Here is a 14,854-nt window from a genome sequence, read left to right as displayed (position 1 = left end):
AAGAACAAGAAAGAGACCAAATTGGATGATTGATTATGAGATGGACTATGAATCAAGTGATAGTGGTTATTTTGCATTCTTTATGGATAGTGATCCAATTGTCTATGAAGAAGCGGTAAAGGAGAAGAAATGGAAGGAAGCTATGGACGGTGAAATCAAATCCATAGAGAAGAACAAGACTTGGGAGCTTACTGATCTTCCTAGAGGGCAGAAAACAATCGGAGTAAAATGTGTTTTCAAAACCAAGTTGAATGAAAACGGTGAGGTGGATAAGTACAAGGCGTAACTCGTTACAAAAGGATACAAGCAGAAGTATGAAGTTGATTATAAGGGGGTATTTGCATCAGTGGCACGTCAAGATACTATCAGGCTTATAATTTCTATTGCAGCACAAAAATCTTGACCTATTTATCAACTTGATGTGAAATCGGCCTTCCTACATGAAGAGCTTCAAGAAGATGTATATTTGGAGAAACCAGAAGGTTTTGTTAAGAAAGGTAAAGAGGTAAAAGTATACAAGTTGAAGAAAGCTTTGTACGGTTTGAAACAAGCTCCGAGGGCATGGTACAGTCACATTGATTCTCATTTTGAAAAGATGGGATTCCCTAAATGCTCGTATGAACATATGTTGTATGTGAAAACTGGCAATAATGAAGAAATGTTTGAATTTTTCAAGAAGAGCATGATGAAGGAATTTGAATTGACAGATCTTGGTTTGATGAAATATTTTCTTGGAGTGGAAGTTACTCAAACTCCCGCAGGTAACTTTATCTGTCAGAAGAAATATGCTCAAGAATTACTTGAAAGATTTAAATTGGATGAGTGCACATTTGGAACTCCATCAGAATTGGGTTTGAAGTTGCACAATGATATTGAAGGGCGAGAGGTTGATAATAGGTACTTCAAACAAATTGTGGGAAGTTTGATGTTCTTAACTTCAACAAGACCAGATATCATGTATGCGGTTAGTATGATAAGTCGTTACATGGAGCATCCAACGGAAAAACATCTAAATGCAGCAAGAAGGATACTTCGTTATGTGAGAGGAACCTTTGATTTGGGGGTATTCTACAAGAAACGAGATGATCCGAAGATGGTTGGCTATACAGATAACGACTATGCAGGTGATATAGATGATCGTAAAAGTATTTTAGGAAGTATTTTCATGATGAGTTCAGGAGCTATTTGCTGGTCTTCAAAGAAGCAACCTATTGTAATACTCTCAACTACAGAAGCAAAATTTGTGGCAGCAGCAACATGCTCGTGCCAAGCAATTTGGTTAAGAAAAATGCTTGAAATTCTTAATCAGAAGCAACCAGGTACGACGGTTATATATTGTGATAATATGTCAACTATTAAATTGTCTAAAAATCCTGTGTTGCATGGAAGGAGTAAGCACATCGATGTTCGATTTCATTTCTTGCGTGATTTGTGTAAAGAAGGCATTATTGAACTCAACTTTTGCCGAAGTGATGAACAAATCGCAGACCTATTCACAAAACCCTTGAAACAACCATTGTTCGAGAAGCTTAGAAGAAAGATGGGGATGTGCAGAATCCAAGATGTATATCAAGAAGATGAAGTGAAGTCCTAAACTGATTTGTGCAGAATTCAGTTTAAGGGAGGGTGTTGAAGGGACACTAGTAGATACATTTCTAAAGATAGAAAAAGTAGTAATTTGTTTAACAAATTTAGTTACTACGGAGAAGGAGGAGGTGAAAGCAATTTCATCCACATAAATCTCAACCAACTCCAGGAAGCAATGAAATCCCGTCCTATAAAATGACCTCCCTTTCCAATCATTCAAATAACTCCTCTTCTCAATTTCACTTCAATTTTTATTGTCACCAACATGATTATGGAGTTATTATCAGTCTTAACCACAAACTTGGACCCATATCTCTTTCGTGGAGGTGACATATCTCCTCTCTACGTCATTTAAGTTTTGCTCGCATACACGAGGGGATGACCATCTATAAGAAGAACGTTTCTCGAAGGCATAATAAAATGCATCAATCTTTACTCCAAATGGTCAAGTCACGTTGGCAATTTTGAGCACCAAGCCCTCCATCTTTTGCCCTCTTCAACTCGTCATAGGCATTTTGATACTAATCTAACTCATGCTATTATTTTTCTGTAACACGTACGTCAATGGTCCTGTCCTTTTTTAGAATCCTTCGATGAGTGCATGATGTTTTAAATGCTTTTCGCTGTACTAGGAAGAGGATTGGAGGGTGTAATTTGTGCTCTGAGTGATGGATGGATGTCTCCCTATTGAGCTTGCATGAATGTTTAAATTATGGATTATGCGCTTAGATGATTGATAGAGTTATCTCCCCAATAAAACAAGTGAGCGAACTAGGTTAAGGTTATGATGTTAGAGCATGAGTTGTATCATGTTGACCTTCGTCGGTATATTTTTAGTAGACCGAGTACACTAGGATTATGAGCGACAATCAACAATCAAGACTGTAATAGAACCCGTAGCTTGCAAGACTGTAATCAAGACTGTAATCACCATCTATTTTCCTTGTGTACCTTAGTACCACTATCCAATGACCTAGGTTGCACTCAATAGTGTCTCTGCCAACCAGTAGGTATCTCGAAACTTTTACCATTGAGCTTGACTAAAGTCAAAGAGGATGGTGAATCGTGGTTACTTGAGTTTTTATTATTATGTGTAGAAAATGGGTTGAGAATGATTCCATAAACTTGTCCTCGGAGGGGACAAGGGACTATATAAGTAGTTTAACTCATATTGAGTCACTATCGTGTGTGAAAATGGTCAGGGGTCCCTGAAAAAGGTTTGTTACACTGTAAACTTGCCTTGAAAGAGGGCGATAACTACATGGATAAACTGAGTAGCTGACCAGCATGTGAGATCGCTCCCCCCAAATATTAACATTACATATAAGTGTTTAGTTAGAGATACCATATTGCCCTATGAAATAGGATGAGGTTGTGCCACAACCTAGGATACCGGTCGTTCGCTGTTGTGGCAATGCAAGCTTACAAAGTATGAGTAGAAAAGTTAGTTCACTTTGGAGATGAGATATGTTGCCCAGTAGACTTGTACCTCTAGAACCAAGTGAACAACTTTCAACACTGATTGTGTCTGTGTGATCGCTTGTGGATGTATATAATAAAATGATGTAAAATTCAAAAAAATAAGTGCAAGTATACACTACCACAAGTAGCAAGTAATAAGTAAATTATCGATTCCACGTAGAACCTATCTTTTTGGTTAATTTTATCGCTGGAAATTAATATAGAGTGTCACTGCTGTTGAAAAATAGAAAATGATGAGAAAATCAACTCTAATGAGGAAGGTTCGGCTAAGAGGGATTAAATAAATAAGTTGATTAAATAAATAAGTTGTTGAGTTTTGTGGTAGATTTTAGTTCCTTTTAATAGATTCCCAAGCCCACTTCCGAGGGTCATGCATGGTCATTATTTCCATAATCATTGTAATTTTTATTAACAGGGCTCTAGAAGAAAATTATTCATAACCCTCGATTACCATCAAGTCTCCTTGCAATGGAATTAGAGTATTAAGGAGGATTTCATTCTCCTTCTCTTCTCTCGAATAAAAGAACAACTATGTATGTAAAGTAGCTAATTAAACACACATGTAAATCATTAACAACTCTTTAATAAACTAAAATCATACCGTCAACATACTTAAACTATATAAAACTCTCTCGCCTTCCCTATAAATTTAGCTCTCCATACAAACTGAATTAAACAGAGGAACCCACATCACAATCATATAAAATTGATAGAATAAGAAAAGAGAGTAAGGAAATAGAGAGTTATCCAGCTTTGTTGCTGTTATTCAATGGAAGTTCCCTCCCCTTGAGCTCTCACGTCCACCTCTTTGCCCTAATCTATCTTTCTTGGTCTTCTTTTCCTTCTGCAGTCAACAGCTACTGGATTAGGGTTTTTCTTCTTTTCTCTGGTTTCACAGTAGCAGAGGTTTTGCTATCTAATCCGATTTTCTTCCCCCAAAACGTGGCTCTTCTCCTTTTTTAGGTATCCTTTTCCTCTTATAATGTTTGTTTCTTTTCATTTAGGGCCGAGAAATGATAAAATCGTCCACCTAGGATGTTTCTAATTTGGTAGTCAATGACCCACGTGGATTGCTAATGTGGATTAAAATTTCCATGTCATCCCCGAAAAGTTCGTATTCCGAATTGCTTCAGCATCAAGATCAGCAATTTATTTCCAGATTTTTGCAAGCAGTGTTGTTTCCAGATTTGGTAACGCATCATGATTCAGCATAAATGTTTTGGAATTTTACCAAATAACTCAATTAAGTGTACAATTAAACTCGATTTATGCAAATTGATCTTCTTTTCATATTAAACCATAATTAACTATTTCATGTATCCTAATTAGAATAAATGGAGCAATAATGAGAAAAGGATGAGTATGAGTGCAAAATTAACTATAAAAAGATTTGATATAACCTACTTTTGGAGAGTTATCACTGTGACAAGTAAGAAAACCGCCTTGGAACTCTAAGGTCTTCTCAAAAGCTCATATAGTTACAAAACTTAGGCTCAAACTTCTTAGAGCCTAAAGAAAATCTTGTGGTAACGTACCGGGAATAGGATGTGATGAGGGTCTATAAGTAGGCTACTTACTAATTATTTTTATACTCTGAGTCACAGTGGAAGAGCATTCGAGAGCTGCATGTTCACTAAGGGTCATTCTAGGGTGTCAATCCTGTTAGTGTATTTTGGATCTTTTACGTGTTTGTGTATTTTGTCGAGTGGCTTGTCCCTAGTATCAATCTCATGATAAAGTCTCTTACGTGGAGTAAGTTATTCTGTAAGCTTTCATGCATAATCTCGTCATATTCCTCTAGGACATTTTTAACCTTCAGAGGAACTATTTCTTTGTTATCTTTATCTTCTAGAATAGAGATGACCATAAATGTTGGTTTTTCATAATCGAGACCTTTTTACTTGGAGGGTCGATAACATCCGTATTCTATTTAGTTGCTTGATGTTTGTCCAAATAATCGAAGGAATTTCATCATCAATACCACATCAGAATTGTTCATCTTAACAATTACAAAATCAACATGTCCACTCAAGTCCCTTAATTTTGATACGTTTCTCTATGTTATTCCTGTAATGAGTACGGTTGTCAAGTTGCTGGCTTTCATCTTTTTTGTATCACTATGTCTAAGTAGGTCTAGTTGTTTCAATGTGGTCTTGTTATGAAGTTGTGGGTGACTTCAAAGTCGACCACATTGAACTTTCAGAGAGATGGATTGATTATTTTTGTCAAGTGAAGCTTGATTTTACCTCATATATTAAGAATGATCGTTAAGGAACTCAAACAAACGTCCTGTAGTTGCATAGGTAATAGAAATATCTAAACTAATTGCTCCTACAGTTTTGAGTTAGCCTACAATTACGAGTCTTAAAAAACCTGATTAACTCAACCCAACCGAATTCATACCATTTGAGTTGAGTTTATCAGATTGGATTAAAAAACTTACGATATAATTATTGTTAAGTATATATAATTATTTTATTTTATAATTATTTTTTGATTATTTATTTTCCAATAATTAAAATAATTTTTAACTCTTTTTGGAGTAACCTAAAATTAGATTGAATTAAATCATATTGATAATTTTAAAATATATATTTTTTACTTACTATATATATATTATATATTATTTTTTATAATTATTTATTTTCTAATAACTCTATAAAATAATTTTAAACTATTAATATGATAATTTTTTAAAATATATATTGAAACTGACTTATAAATTTTATTAAATAAATAGAGGATTATCGAACCAACATTTTATTTGATTAAAAATAACATTTTGAATAAATGATCAAAACAACCTGAACCATCCAATCTTAAAATTTTTATGTTTGAGTAAGGTCAGGTTCATTATTTAATAAGATTTGGGTCGGTTTGAGTTTGGATTATATCTAAAAGATATCGCAACCCGACCCAACCTAATCAACTGACCTCTCAACCCNAAAAAAAAAAAAAAAAAAAAAAAAAAAAAAAAAAAAAAAAAAAAAAAAAAAACTTTAAAACTTAAAAATTGAAGTAAGTTTTTGTGAGAGGCCCAGAGTAAAACCAAGGCCCGTCGTATAGTCGTACCCAGAAGAAGAAGAAGCCTTCTTCGGCAACAAGAAATCCCAGCTTTATAGAACCAGGGCTTGTCTCCGGCATTCTCCAAGAACTCCCATTTCAGAAGCTCTTCTCGATTCCCCACTTCCTCTTTCCAAGACGACATGGGAGATAGCCAGTACTCCTTTTCTCTCACCACTTTCAGGTCTCTCACTCAACTCTCCATTTCTCCCTCTCTCTCTCTCTTTCTTGATTCTGCCTTCCTCTAATGCTGTGTTTTTGTGCTCTTTCTCAGTCCTTCGGGAAAGCTTGTGCAGATCGAGCACGCCTTGACAGCGGTTGGATCTGGTCAGACATCACTCGGTATCAAAGGTATCTTCACGCCGAATGATGTTTTAGTTTTATTCTTAATTGCCGCTCCATCGGACCTCAGTTCTCGACGCGGAATGATGTATAGTTTAATTGATCTCAACTTTGTATTTGAGTTTCTTTATCTTGTTTATCTGAATTTATCATATCATTGTTTTCCTATTGTATTCACAGTAACAGGACGATTCGAACTCTTCAGGTTTTGATTAAAAAAAGTTTTTCCTTCTCCATGTATAGTTTAATTGATCGCAACTTTGCATTTGAGTTTCTTTGTCTTGTTTGTCCGAATTTATCATATCATTGTTTTCCTATTGCATTCACAGTAACAGGACGATTCGAACTCTTCAGTTTTTGATTAAAAAATGTTTTTCCTTCTCCATTTATGATCTTAGCACTAAGGTCTTAGGTTAATTGTAGAATCATTTGTCTTGGTATTTTTGGTATCGCTTGTTAATGTTTTTTTTATCACATCTTTGCGCCTTAGCTACTCATGAATCGGTCTGTTCATGCTTAATTACACTCGGAGAGTTGCGTTTTTGGTTGGTGATTATAACTTTGGATGTTCGTGGTAAGGGTTTCGATTAATGCATTTTCTTCCTTGCAGCTGCCAATGGTGTTGTCATCGCAACTGAAAAGAAACTACCGTCTATTTTGGTTGATGAAACGTCTGTACGTAACTCAATTGAATAATTATAACTTCTGACTTCTTTGAACCCTTTCTCATAGTTAGTATTATAATTGTTGACGCTTTCTTTGTCTCAGGTTCAAAAGATACAGTCTCTGACACCAAATATTGGAGTTGTTTACAGGTCTGATTCTCTCCACCTCTTGGCAGCAGGGGACATTACTTCTGCCAGGCTTCTCTCTCACTGCTAAATTTCTTTTGGAGTGGCCTCATGCTTTTGCTATTATGCGTTATGAATGTGTTTCCACATCCCACTTCAAACTTTTCAATTCCTCGAGGAATTCCTCTATTCCATTTCAATATCTTTGTGATTTACTCTGCTTTTTTTGATAACTTGTAAGTTTTCTAAACATTGTGTCTGAGTCCGTAAGTAAACTTCCCTATTGGCTAACATTTTGGAACAAGACTATAGAGTAGGCTTTGGGGAGATCTTCTTTCATTTAATCGAAGGAGCTAATTTACCTTGTGTCATTAAGAATTAGGGTTTTACTTTTTTATTTGGTGCTGTTAATAACTCATGTATTCTTTGAGCTGTCTTGTTTTGCTTTCAAATATGCATTTCTATGGTCTTTAATATTAGAAGTTGGATAGGGCATGCATGTGATCATTCTATTGTAGCATTCATTCTTCCCCATGTAAGCTTACCTTCAAATTCTATTATGATATTTTTACCTACAGTGGCATGGGTCCCGATTTTAGAGTTCTGGTCAGAAAAAGTAGGAAGCAGGCAGAGCAATACCATAGACTGTACAAGGTACAATGAGGTTTCAACTCTTATGTCTATTTTCTTTATAACTACAACTCTCTTTAGTTTGTATAATCAGTTTACTGTGAGACAAATTTGTTCACTAGGTACCATGAGGCTTTCAATCTTATGTAATTTTCATTGTAACTGAAGTACTCTTTAGTTTGTGCAATTAGTTCAGTTTACTCCTTGGTACATTTTTTGTGCATTCAGCTTGAATATGGAAGAAGCTATTGACTGATTGTCAAATTACGTACTTCTTATTTGCGCCCTTTCTTGTCTGTCTTTCATACTATAAATTCATTAACTTCTAAAAAGAAAGTGAATAATCTTAGTTTCATGTTGGGTTTCTTCAATATAGCTGTGCTTTCCAAATTCTTGCAATCATTTGAAATGTTAACTAATTTTCCCTTTTGAAAATGTGCCTGTAATTTTCATTTATGATAAAGTATGTTCATGAATAAAAACGATTATAATTGAGTATGTGATTCCAGTGCTGATTGTTCGGAATTGTACCTATGGTTTTATTCTCATGATTGTAACCTGTGTAAAATGTTTCATAGGAACCAATTCCAGTCACTCAACTTGTGAGGGAAACAGCAGCTGTAATGCAGGAGTTCACCCAATCTGGGTAAACACAATTCTTGCCCTTAAAGTTGTTTAAACTCTAGAATTTTAAATGGAAGATTGATATTTGACACCAACTGGTGTAGCCTAACGTGCAGAAAACTTGTTTTAAAGTCTCTGAATGGACATAATGTGGATGTTATATTTTTTTTACTTCTATTCTCTTTTTCCAACCCCATATCCCTATTTTTGCATATTCATCCTTTGTTTTAATGAAAATGGTTGCAGTGCTATGTAGCCCTTTCCAGTATATTTATTTTCACATTGCAACTTGGGTGCTGTTTACCTGAATATATGTGTTTATGTGTACGTGTTTTATAAGGCATGGATATTTTTTTTTCACTTTCATCTATGAATTCTTATTTTTGGTTTTTTTTTCTTGTCTGTAGAGGTGTAAGGCCCTTTGGAGTATCTCTTTTGGTTGCAGGGTTTGATGACAATGGTCCCCAATTATACCAGGTAGAGTATTTCTCATGTCTCGTTAAATTAGTAATACAATGAATGCTGGTTTTAAGTGGCTTTTAGCGTTATAATTGACAGCATTTTACATCCGTATCCAAATTATAGTTTTGTGTAAGTTTGGAAATGAAAATTTCAGGAATCCACTTTTTGAATATTATATAAGGTTTTTGAGACACTTGAATCTGTTATATGCTCAGTTAATGCCTAAGAGCAGACTTAGCTTGGGGCTGCTTTCCTCCCTTTTGTATATTTCATCGCACCCAATGAAATAAGGAAAAACAGGAATGCCAATGAACATTGTGTACACGTGTTTGATTAGAGTAGTCTAAAAAATTCTAAGTGTACATACTGTTTTTCCGATCTAGTGTCTGAGCTACAAGATTGCTCCATTATATATATATATATATAGAAATTATTAATTTTTGTTAACATCATTGAAAAGTTATTTCTCAATTCACTTTTCTTTTCGTATGGAATATTTTTCTCTAGGTGGACCCATCCGGTTCATATTTCTCTTGGAAGGCCTCTGCAATGGGGAAGAATGTTTCTAACGCCAAAACCTTTCTAGAAAAAAGGTATCCATTCTAGTTTTCTGTTGCCTGAGTTCTTTAGTCGAAGTATGTAGTTTCTGCATCAAGATATTCTGTTAAGTTTTTCCTATTAAATAGAACCCAAAGCTAGCTTTGTGAACTCAAATTTGAGGATTCGAAACCTATCGATAGAATCTGATTTAAATGCTGCCAAGTATCATACCACAGATATTTTTGCTGGCTGCTTTGCTTCCTGGGGCCATTCATCCATTTTTCTTGACAATTTTGGTGGTCTTACCTTTCAATGTAGGTATACTGATGATATGGAGCTTGATGATGCTGTGCACACTGCTATCTTAACCTTGAAAGAGGGGTATGTATATTTTAACTAATCTTCTTCAATGTATGAACTTGGCTTCTAAGTCTCTCTCTCTCTCTCTCTCTCTCTCTCTCTCTCTCACTCTCTACCTTAAAGAATTAAATTGAGAATTAGTTTATGTGAAGGAGATGCTACGAAGCAGCAGCATGTTGGGATGTAGATAAAAATAATACAGGAACAGAAGAGTTTCTGACGTCCTTTTATTCTCCATTATGCACATAAATCTAAGCATTTAATGGGAGCTTATTCAACTTGGGGATCAATTTCCTTAGGCAGCTTGGAAGTTCCCAAGAAATTGGAACTAATCTTATTTTCAGATACTCTAGAATGAGCTATATTGATAAGAAACCATTTCATTGTTGTATAAAATTTAAGGGGGAAAAAAGGAAAAGAAATAGGGCCCCAATCCAAGGGATTTACAAAAATCTTGTCCTATCAAAAGACCAAAAGTGACCTAAAGGCTTCTTAGATAGGTTAGGTCTGAGTCACAAGATGATATTGTGCATTGGCCTTAGTTTACATAGAAGACCATGTATATTAACAATATGTCAACTTTAAAACCATTTTGTGTTCCACAGGGCCGCTTGGTGATTGGCGAAAAGCTGATTATTATTCATTTTCTCTCACAAGCTCTAATCGATCTAAAATTAAAATCCACATTTTGTAAACCATTTATAATGCACAGCCGCATACTGCAGTACAATCTGCGTCCCAATATTGTTGTTTCTAATATTATGTGCTAATCATCGGTAATGTTTTGTGTACTTTTGTAGATTTGAAGGACAGATCTCAGGCAAAAACATTGAAATTGGAATAATTGGCACAGATAAGAAATTCAGGTTGGTCACTCCAATTCTGTTTTCTTGGATTTTTTTTTTTTTATAAGAAACAATTTCATTGATAGTACGATGTTTTATCGGAAATAAAACCCTATCCTTTTGGTTGAGCTTCAAAACCTAACGCATAGTCGAATTTTGTGGAGTTTTGAATTGAAACTTAGAATATTAGCAAGTTTTTTTGGTGGTTCAACAATGTTATGTATATACGTAGAGTTGTTTGTGAAATGATGCTTGTGTGGGGAGTATTAGCATAATGTTTGGGACATACAGGCACAAATGTTGTTAGATAGAGAAGTAAAATGCACATTTTGTATCTCTCTGTCGTCCACAAGAAGTGAATTGTGTTTCTTACATTGTTATCAGTTCGATCCTTTGTTCATACCTTTGCTGTAGTTTCAAGTTCGAGTTTTTCAATTTCTATGAAAAACCCTTGCGAGTCATACTTACTTCGGCGTACGCGTATGATTGTTTTGCAGAGTACTAACCCCTGCTGAGATTGATGATTATTTGGCTGAAGTAGAGTAAGCAATATGATGGTTGTGTGCAAAGTGAAGTTATTTTAAAGACAAATGTGAGTGTTTAATTTTGAAATGAAGTGGCAGCCTGTAAAACTTGATGATAATGCCTGGAACTGCCATTCCATTCCCAAAATTATGAACAAAAACTGTTGGCTCCTTCTATGAACATGTTAGGTTTCCCAATTCCCACAACACCATTATATGTTGGTTAAGGAATTATGTATTATTGGATATTTAGATGCTGTGGGTTTTAAGTCAATTGTTGGAATTTCTGCAGTGATTTGTGTTTCTCCCAACTTCCTTTGGTTTCTTAGGACTGATCCTCTCACGTTCTACTGCCTTCTCCTTTTGCTCGCTTGAATATATATATATATATATATATATATATATATATATATGTTTTCGATTAAGGTTTTTTAACACATCAAAATGTTACGTCAATTTATGTAAATGATGCCTTTTTAGCTTTTATACATAAGTTGCATTAATTTCCATCACATTTGAATGAAAAAACTCTTTCAAGCGTATTTAACAAATGTTGAAGTTCAAAGATAAAGGTGAAGCCTTTAGAAGTTCGGACTAATTGAAGCTTAGTCTCTCGTGCTCGGATTAGCCTCTATTTATCTACTTTTCCTTCTTCTCCCTTTTGTTTAACTTAAGGTGTTTTCTCAATTCTTTATCTCTAAGTTTATACAAATTTTATTCGGAGTTCAATACTATGCTCGAATAATTGGTTTATTGTTCGACTTGTCCATTTCAAGATCATACTCTTTATGTTAAGAATATGTTTTTGATTTTGACTTAACTAGCTCCCATAATAATGGATGCAGACGCTTCTTTATTTACTTATTTATTTATTTTCCTTTTACATGATATTTGTTTATGATAAAGATATTACATTATTATTTTGCTAAGTAATCTTTGGTTCTTTTTTTTTAAAATTAATTAATTATTAATGTAAAGAAGCCACTAACTTGAGTTAAATAGTGTCATTTTGTTGGTAATTTATAATGATTGGGTATCGTCATTTTACCTTCCATAAATCTTAAAATTATTTTTTATTATACGTTTATGATCACGTTTTCTTAAATGTTGAAAATAAGTATTTGGTGTAACTTTATTTAATGGAAATTCTTATTATGAATTTGCCATTTTTTGAAAAATGAACTTCAAAATAATGATGATTAAATTTAAAATTTATAGGAAGTATTGAAATTAAATTTGGATATTTGCTAGTAAAGTTTTACAAAGTAGATGGATTAAATGATATATTATTACTAATAACATGTTAGGTGTAACGACTCTAGATTTCTATTTACCTAGAGTCGCTACAATCATCTTAATATAATCATTTTGGGTGGAAATAAGTATTTAAACTTCATCATAAAATATAAATTTCATCTTAAAATATCGTTATGGACTTGCATGTTCGAAAACATTTTTAAAATAATACAACGAAATACTAAATTAAATAAATAAGGTTAAAACTAAAAACATCATATCCTAATCTAAGTCTAAGAAAATAAAATACTAAATTAAATAAATAAGGTTAAAACTAAAAACATCATATCCTAATCTAAGTCTAAGAAAATAGGTATAACTACCCTATGCATGTGTCATGGTCTCAAATTGCGATGTCGTCATCAGCCATACAGGGGACGTCTTGCCTTTGCCTGAAAAATAAGAGTAGCACGTGACTTGAGTATTTTAAGATATACTCAGTAAACGACCCCTTGTGGGGGGTTAAATGCAACCACATACAAATCATAAATGAGACCTATCATATCAATCTATTTTCCTTAAGTGGCTATCCTAAATGGGCTAATTGGATGTGTATTTACTGTTCTACACACGGTCAGCACGTGCGAGTATGGACCCACCAGTCGGTTTGCACACCTCTTAGACTCCTCTCATCATGATATACTTCAAAGGAGGAAGACTTACCCTAATACAAGCTACATTACTACATGTCTCTATTTGAAATGTCACAAAAAGTAGTTTCAGATATAGAAAATTGTTCAGAAAGTACTCGGGGGAAAATGACCCCATACCTTGTTCTATGGAATATTATAAATCTCTCGACAGAGAAGGAGGCCTCTGTCTTCTCTTTATAAAGAAGAACAAAACTCTCCTGGCCAAATGAATATGGAGATATCTTCGCTAAAAAAAGGCTTGGGGAGAAATCTTATGAAGGTTAAATATACTCCTACATCAAACAAAAATCAACCTCCTCCATCTTCTACAAAAAGGCTTTGGAAGTACATAAAAAAACATCAAAACCTCGTCATCTGTTGAACTTTCCATAGGATAGGTGATGGAGGAAGCACATCATTTTGTACCGATCCATGGATTGAAAACACCATGCTCACCTTGTGGTATCCACTATTGTACCGACTCTATCATAGCAAAAAAAGCCACAATAAAAGAAACGTTGAATGTTGTCAACAAATTTTAGGACCTGAAACTTGGAAGAAATTTAAAGGATAACGAAGCAACAAAATGAACCAAATTAAGCCTTGACCTTGCTCCAATGGTATTGTCAAACGAAGCAGACTCACGGGCTTGGCTCCAAGAACTGACGGGGTCTTCTCTATAAAATCCTTGATGGTGGACATGGAGAAAAAAAGTAGAAGCAATAAATCTCATGCTAGCATAGACGGAATGGAAAGGACATTACCCTAAAAAGGTGAAGTTCTTCCTTTCGAAAATAGGGTATAAAGCTATTAGCACGAGTGAAAATCTTAAAAAAATAAAAAATAAATAAAAATAAAAAATAAAAAATAAAAATAATAATAATAATAAAAAAAATTGTCTTACATCACTCTCTCCAAATTGATGTCCATTATGCCAGAAAGGAAATGAATCACGAAGCCATTTATTTATGGAGTGCACATGTACTCAGAATTTCTGGACAACAATTCTCAATATATTTAGATGACAAAGGATCTGTTGGACTTGGCCTTAACGTACCACCCTTTCAAGAATGCAAAAGTCCTGCTATGGAAGAACCTTATCATGTCTTTCTTTTTGAATCCGTGGAAAGAAAGAAATCAAAGAATATACGCAGAATAGACACAGATTTATACAAAACTTTTCGACAATGTTGTTTACCAAGCTATGTCTTGGTGCAAACTGACTAATATTTTAACTTTCTATAGTTGTACCTCCTTCGTTGTAAACTAAGAAGGTTTTTTTGTAAACGCTATGGATATTTCATTTTTTTGCAAATTTCAATTATCAATGAAATTGTCTCTTATATTAAAAAAAAAAAAAAAAAAAAAAAAACATAACCCTCATGCAAGAGATTGGAATTCTGATTCGATAAATGATCTTGCCTCCACATTTTGCCTTTTACTTTATGTTACTTAATTACGTTCAAGAAAAGTACAATACTTCGTAGTAGATCTTTTTACCTCAATTAATCTAACATAGTCAACATCGGTGGAAGCATCCAATGCACGATAATTGTTTCATTTGAACCAAATTTGTTTTCTTAAAGTTTTTTTAGGTGACCTACACTGTTATATGTTGCTTGATGTGGATCATGCATGAGTTGTGGCTAATTACACTCATTGAGAATGCTACGTTT

The 14,854-nt window shown here is 34.2% G+C and overlaps 1 protein-coding gene across 1 annotated transcript; it reads left to right on the top strand.

Moving 5' to 3' along the window:
* Window positions 1-6,131: 6,131 nt before the first annotated feature.
* LOC111801587 (proteasome subunit alpha type-2-A-like) lies at window positions 6,132-11,553 on the top strand. Its single transcript, XM_023685615.1, has 11 exons — window positions 6,132-6,316; window positions 6,407-6,483; window positions 7,085-7,149; window positions 7,243-7,289; window positions 7,844-7,919; window positions 8,474-8,541; window positions 8,927-8,996; window positions 9,489-9,574; window positions 9,840-9,902; window positions 10,682-10,747; window positions 11,224-11,553. The coding sequence occupies exons 1-11, from the start codon at window positions 6,276-6,278 to the stop codon at window positions 11,270-11,272; spliced, it is 708 nt and encodes a 235-aa protein (XP_023541383.1). The 5' UTR covers window positions 6,132-6,275; the 3' UTR covers window positions 11,273-11,553.
* Window positions 11,554-14,854: the final 3,301 nt, after the last annotated feature.

Source organism: Cucurbita pepo, chromosome LG09 (genome assembly GCF_002806865.2).
Source record: "Cucurbita pepo subsp. pepo cultivar mu-cu-16 chromosome LG09, ASM280686v2, whole genome shotgun sequence".
NCBI lineage: Eukaryota > Viridiplantae > Streptophyta > Magnoliopsida > Cucurbitales > Cucurbitaceae > Cucurbita > Cucurbita pepo.
Note: the sequence above shows the minus strand (reverse complement) of the source record. Positions and strands in the feature narration are given on the sequence as shown.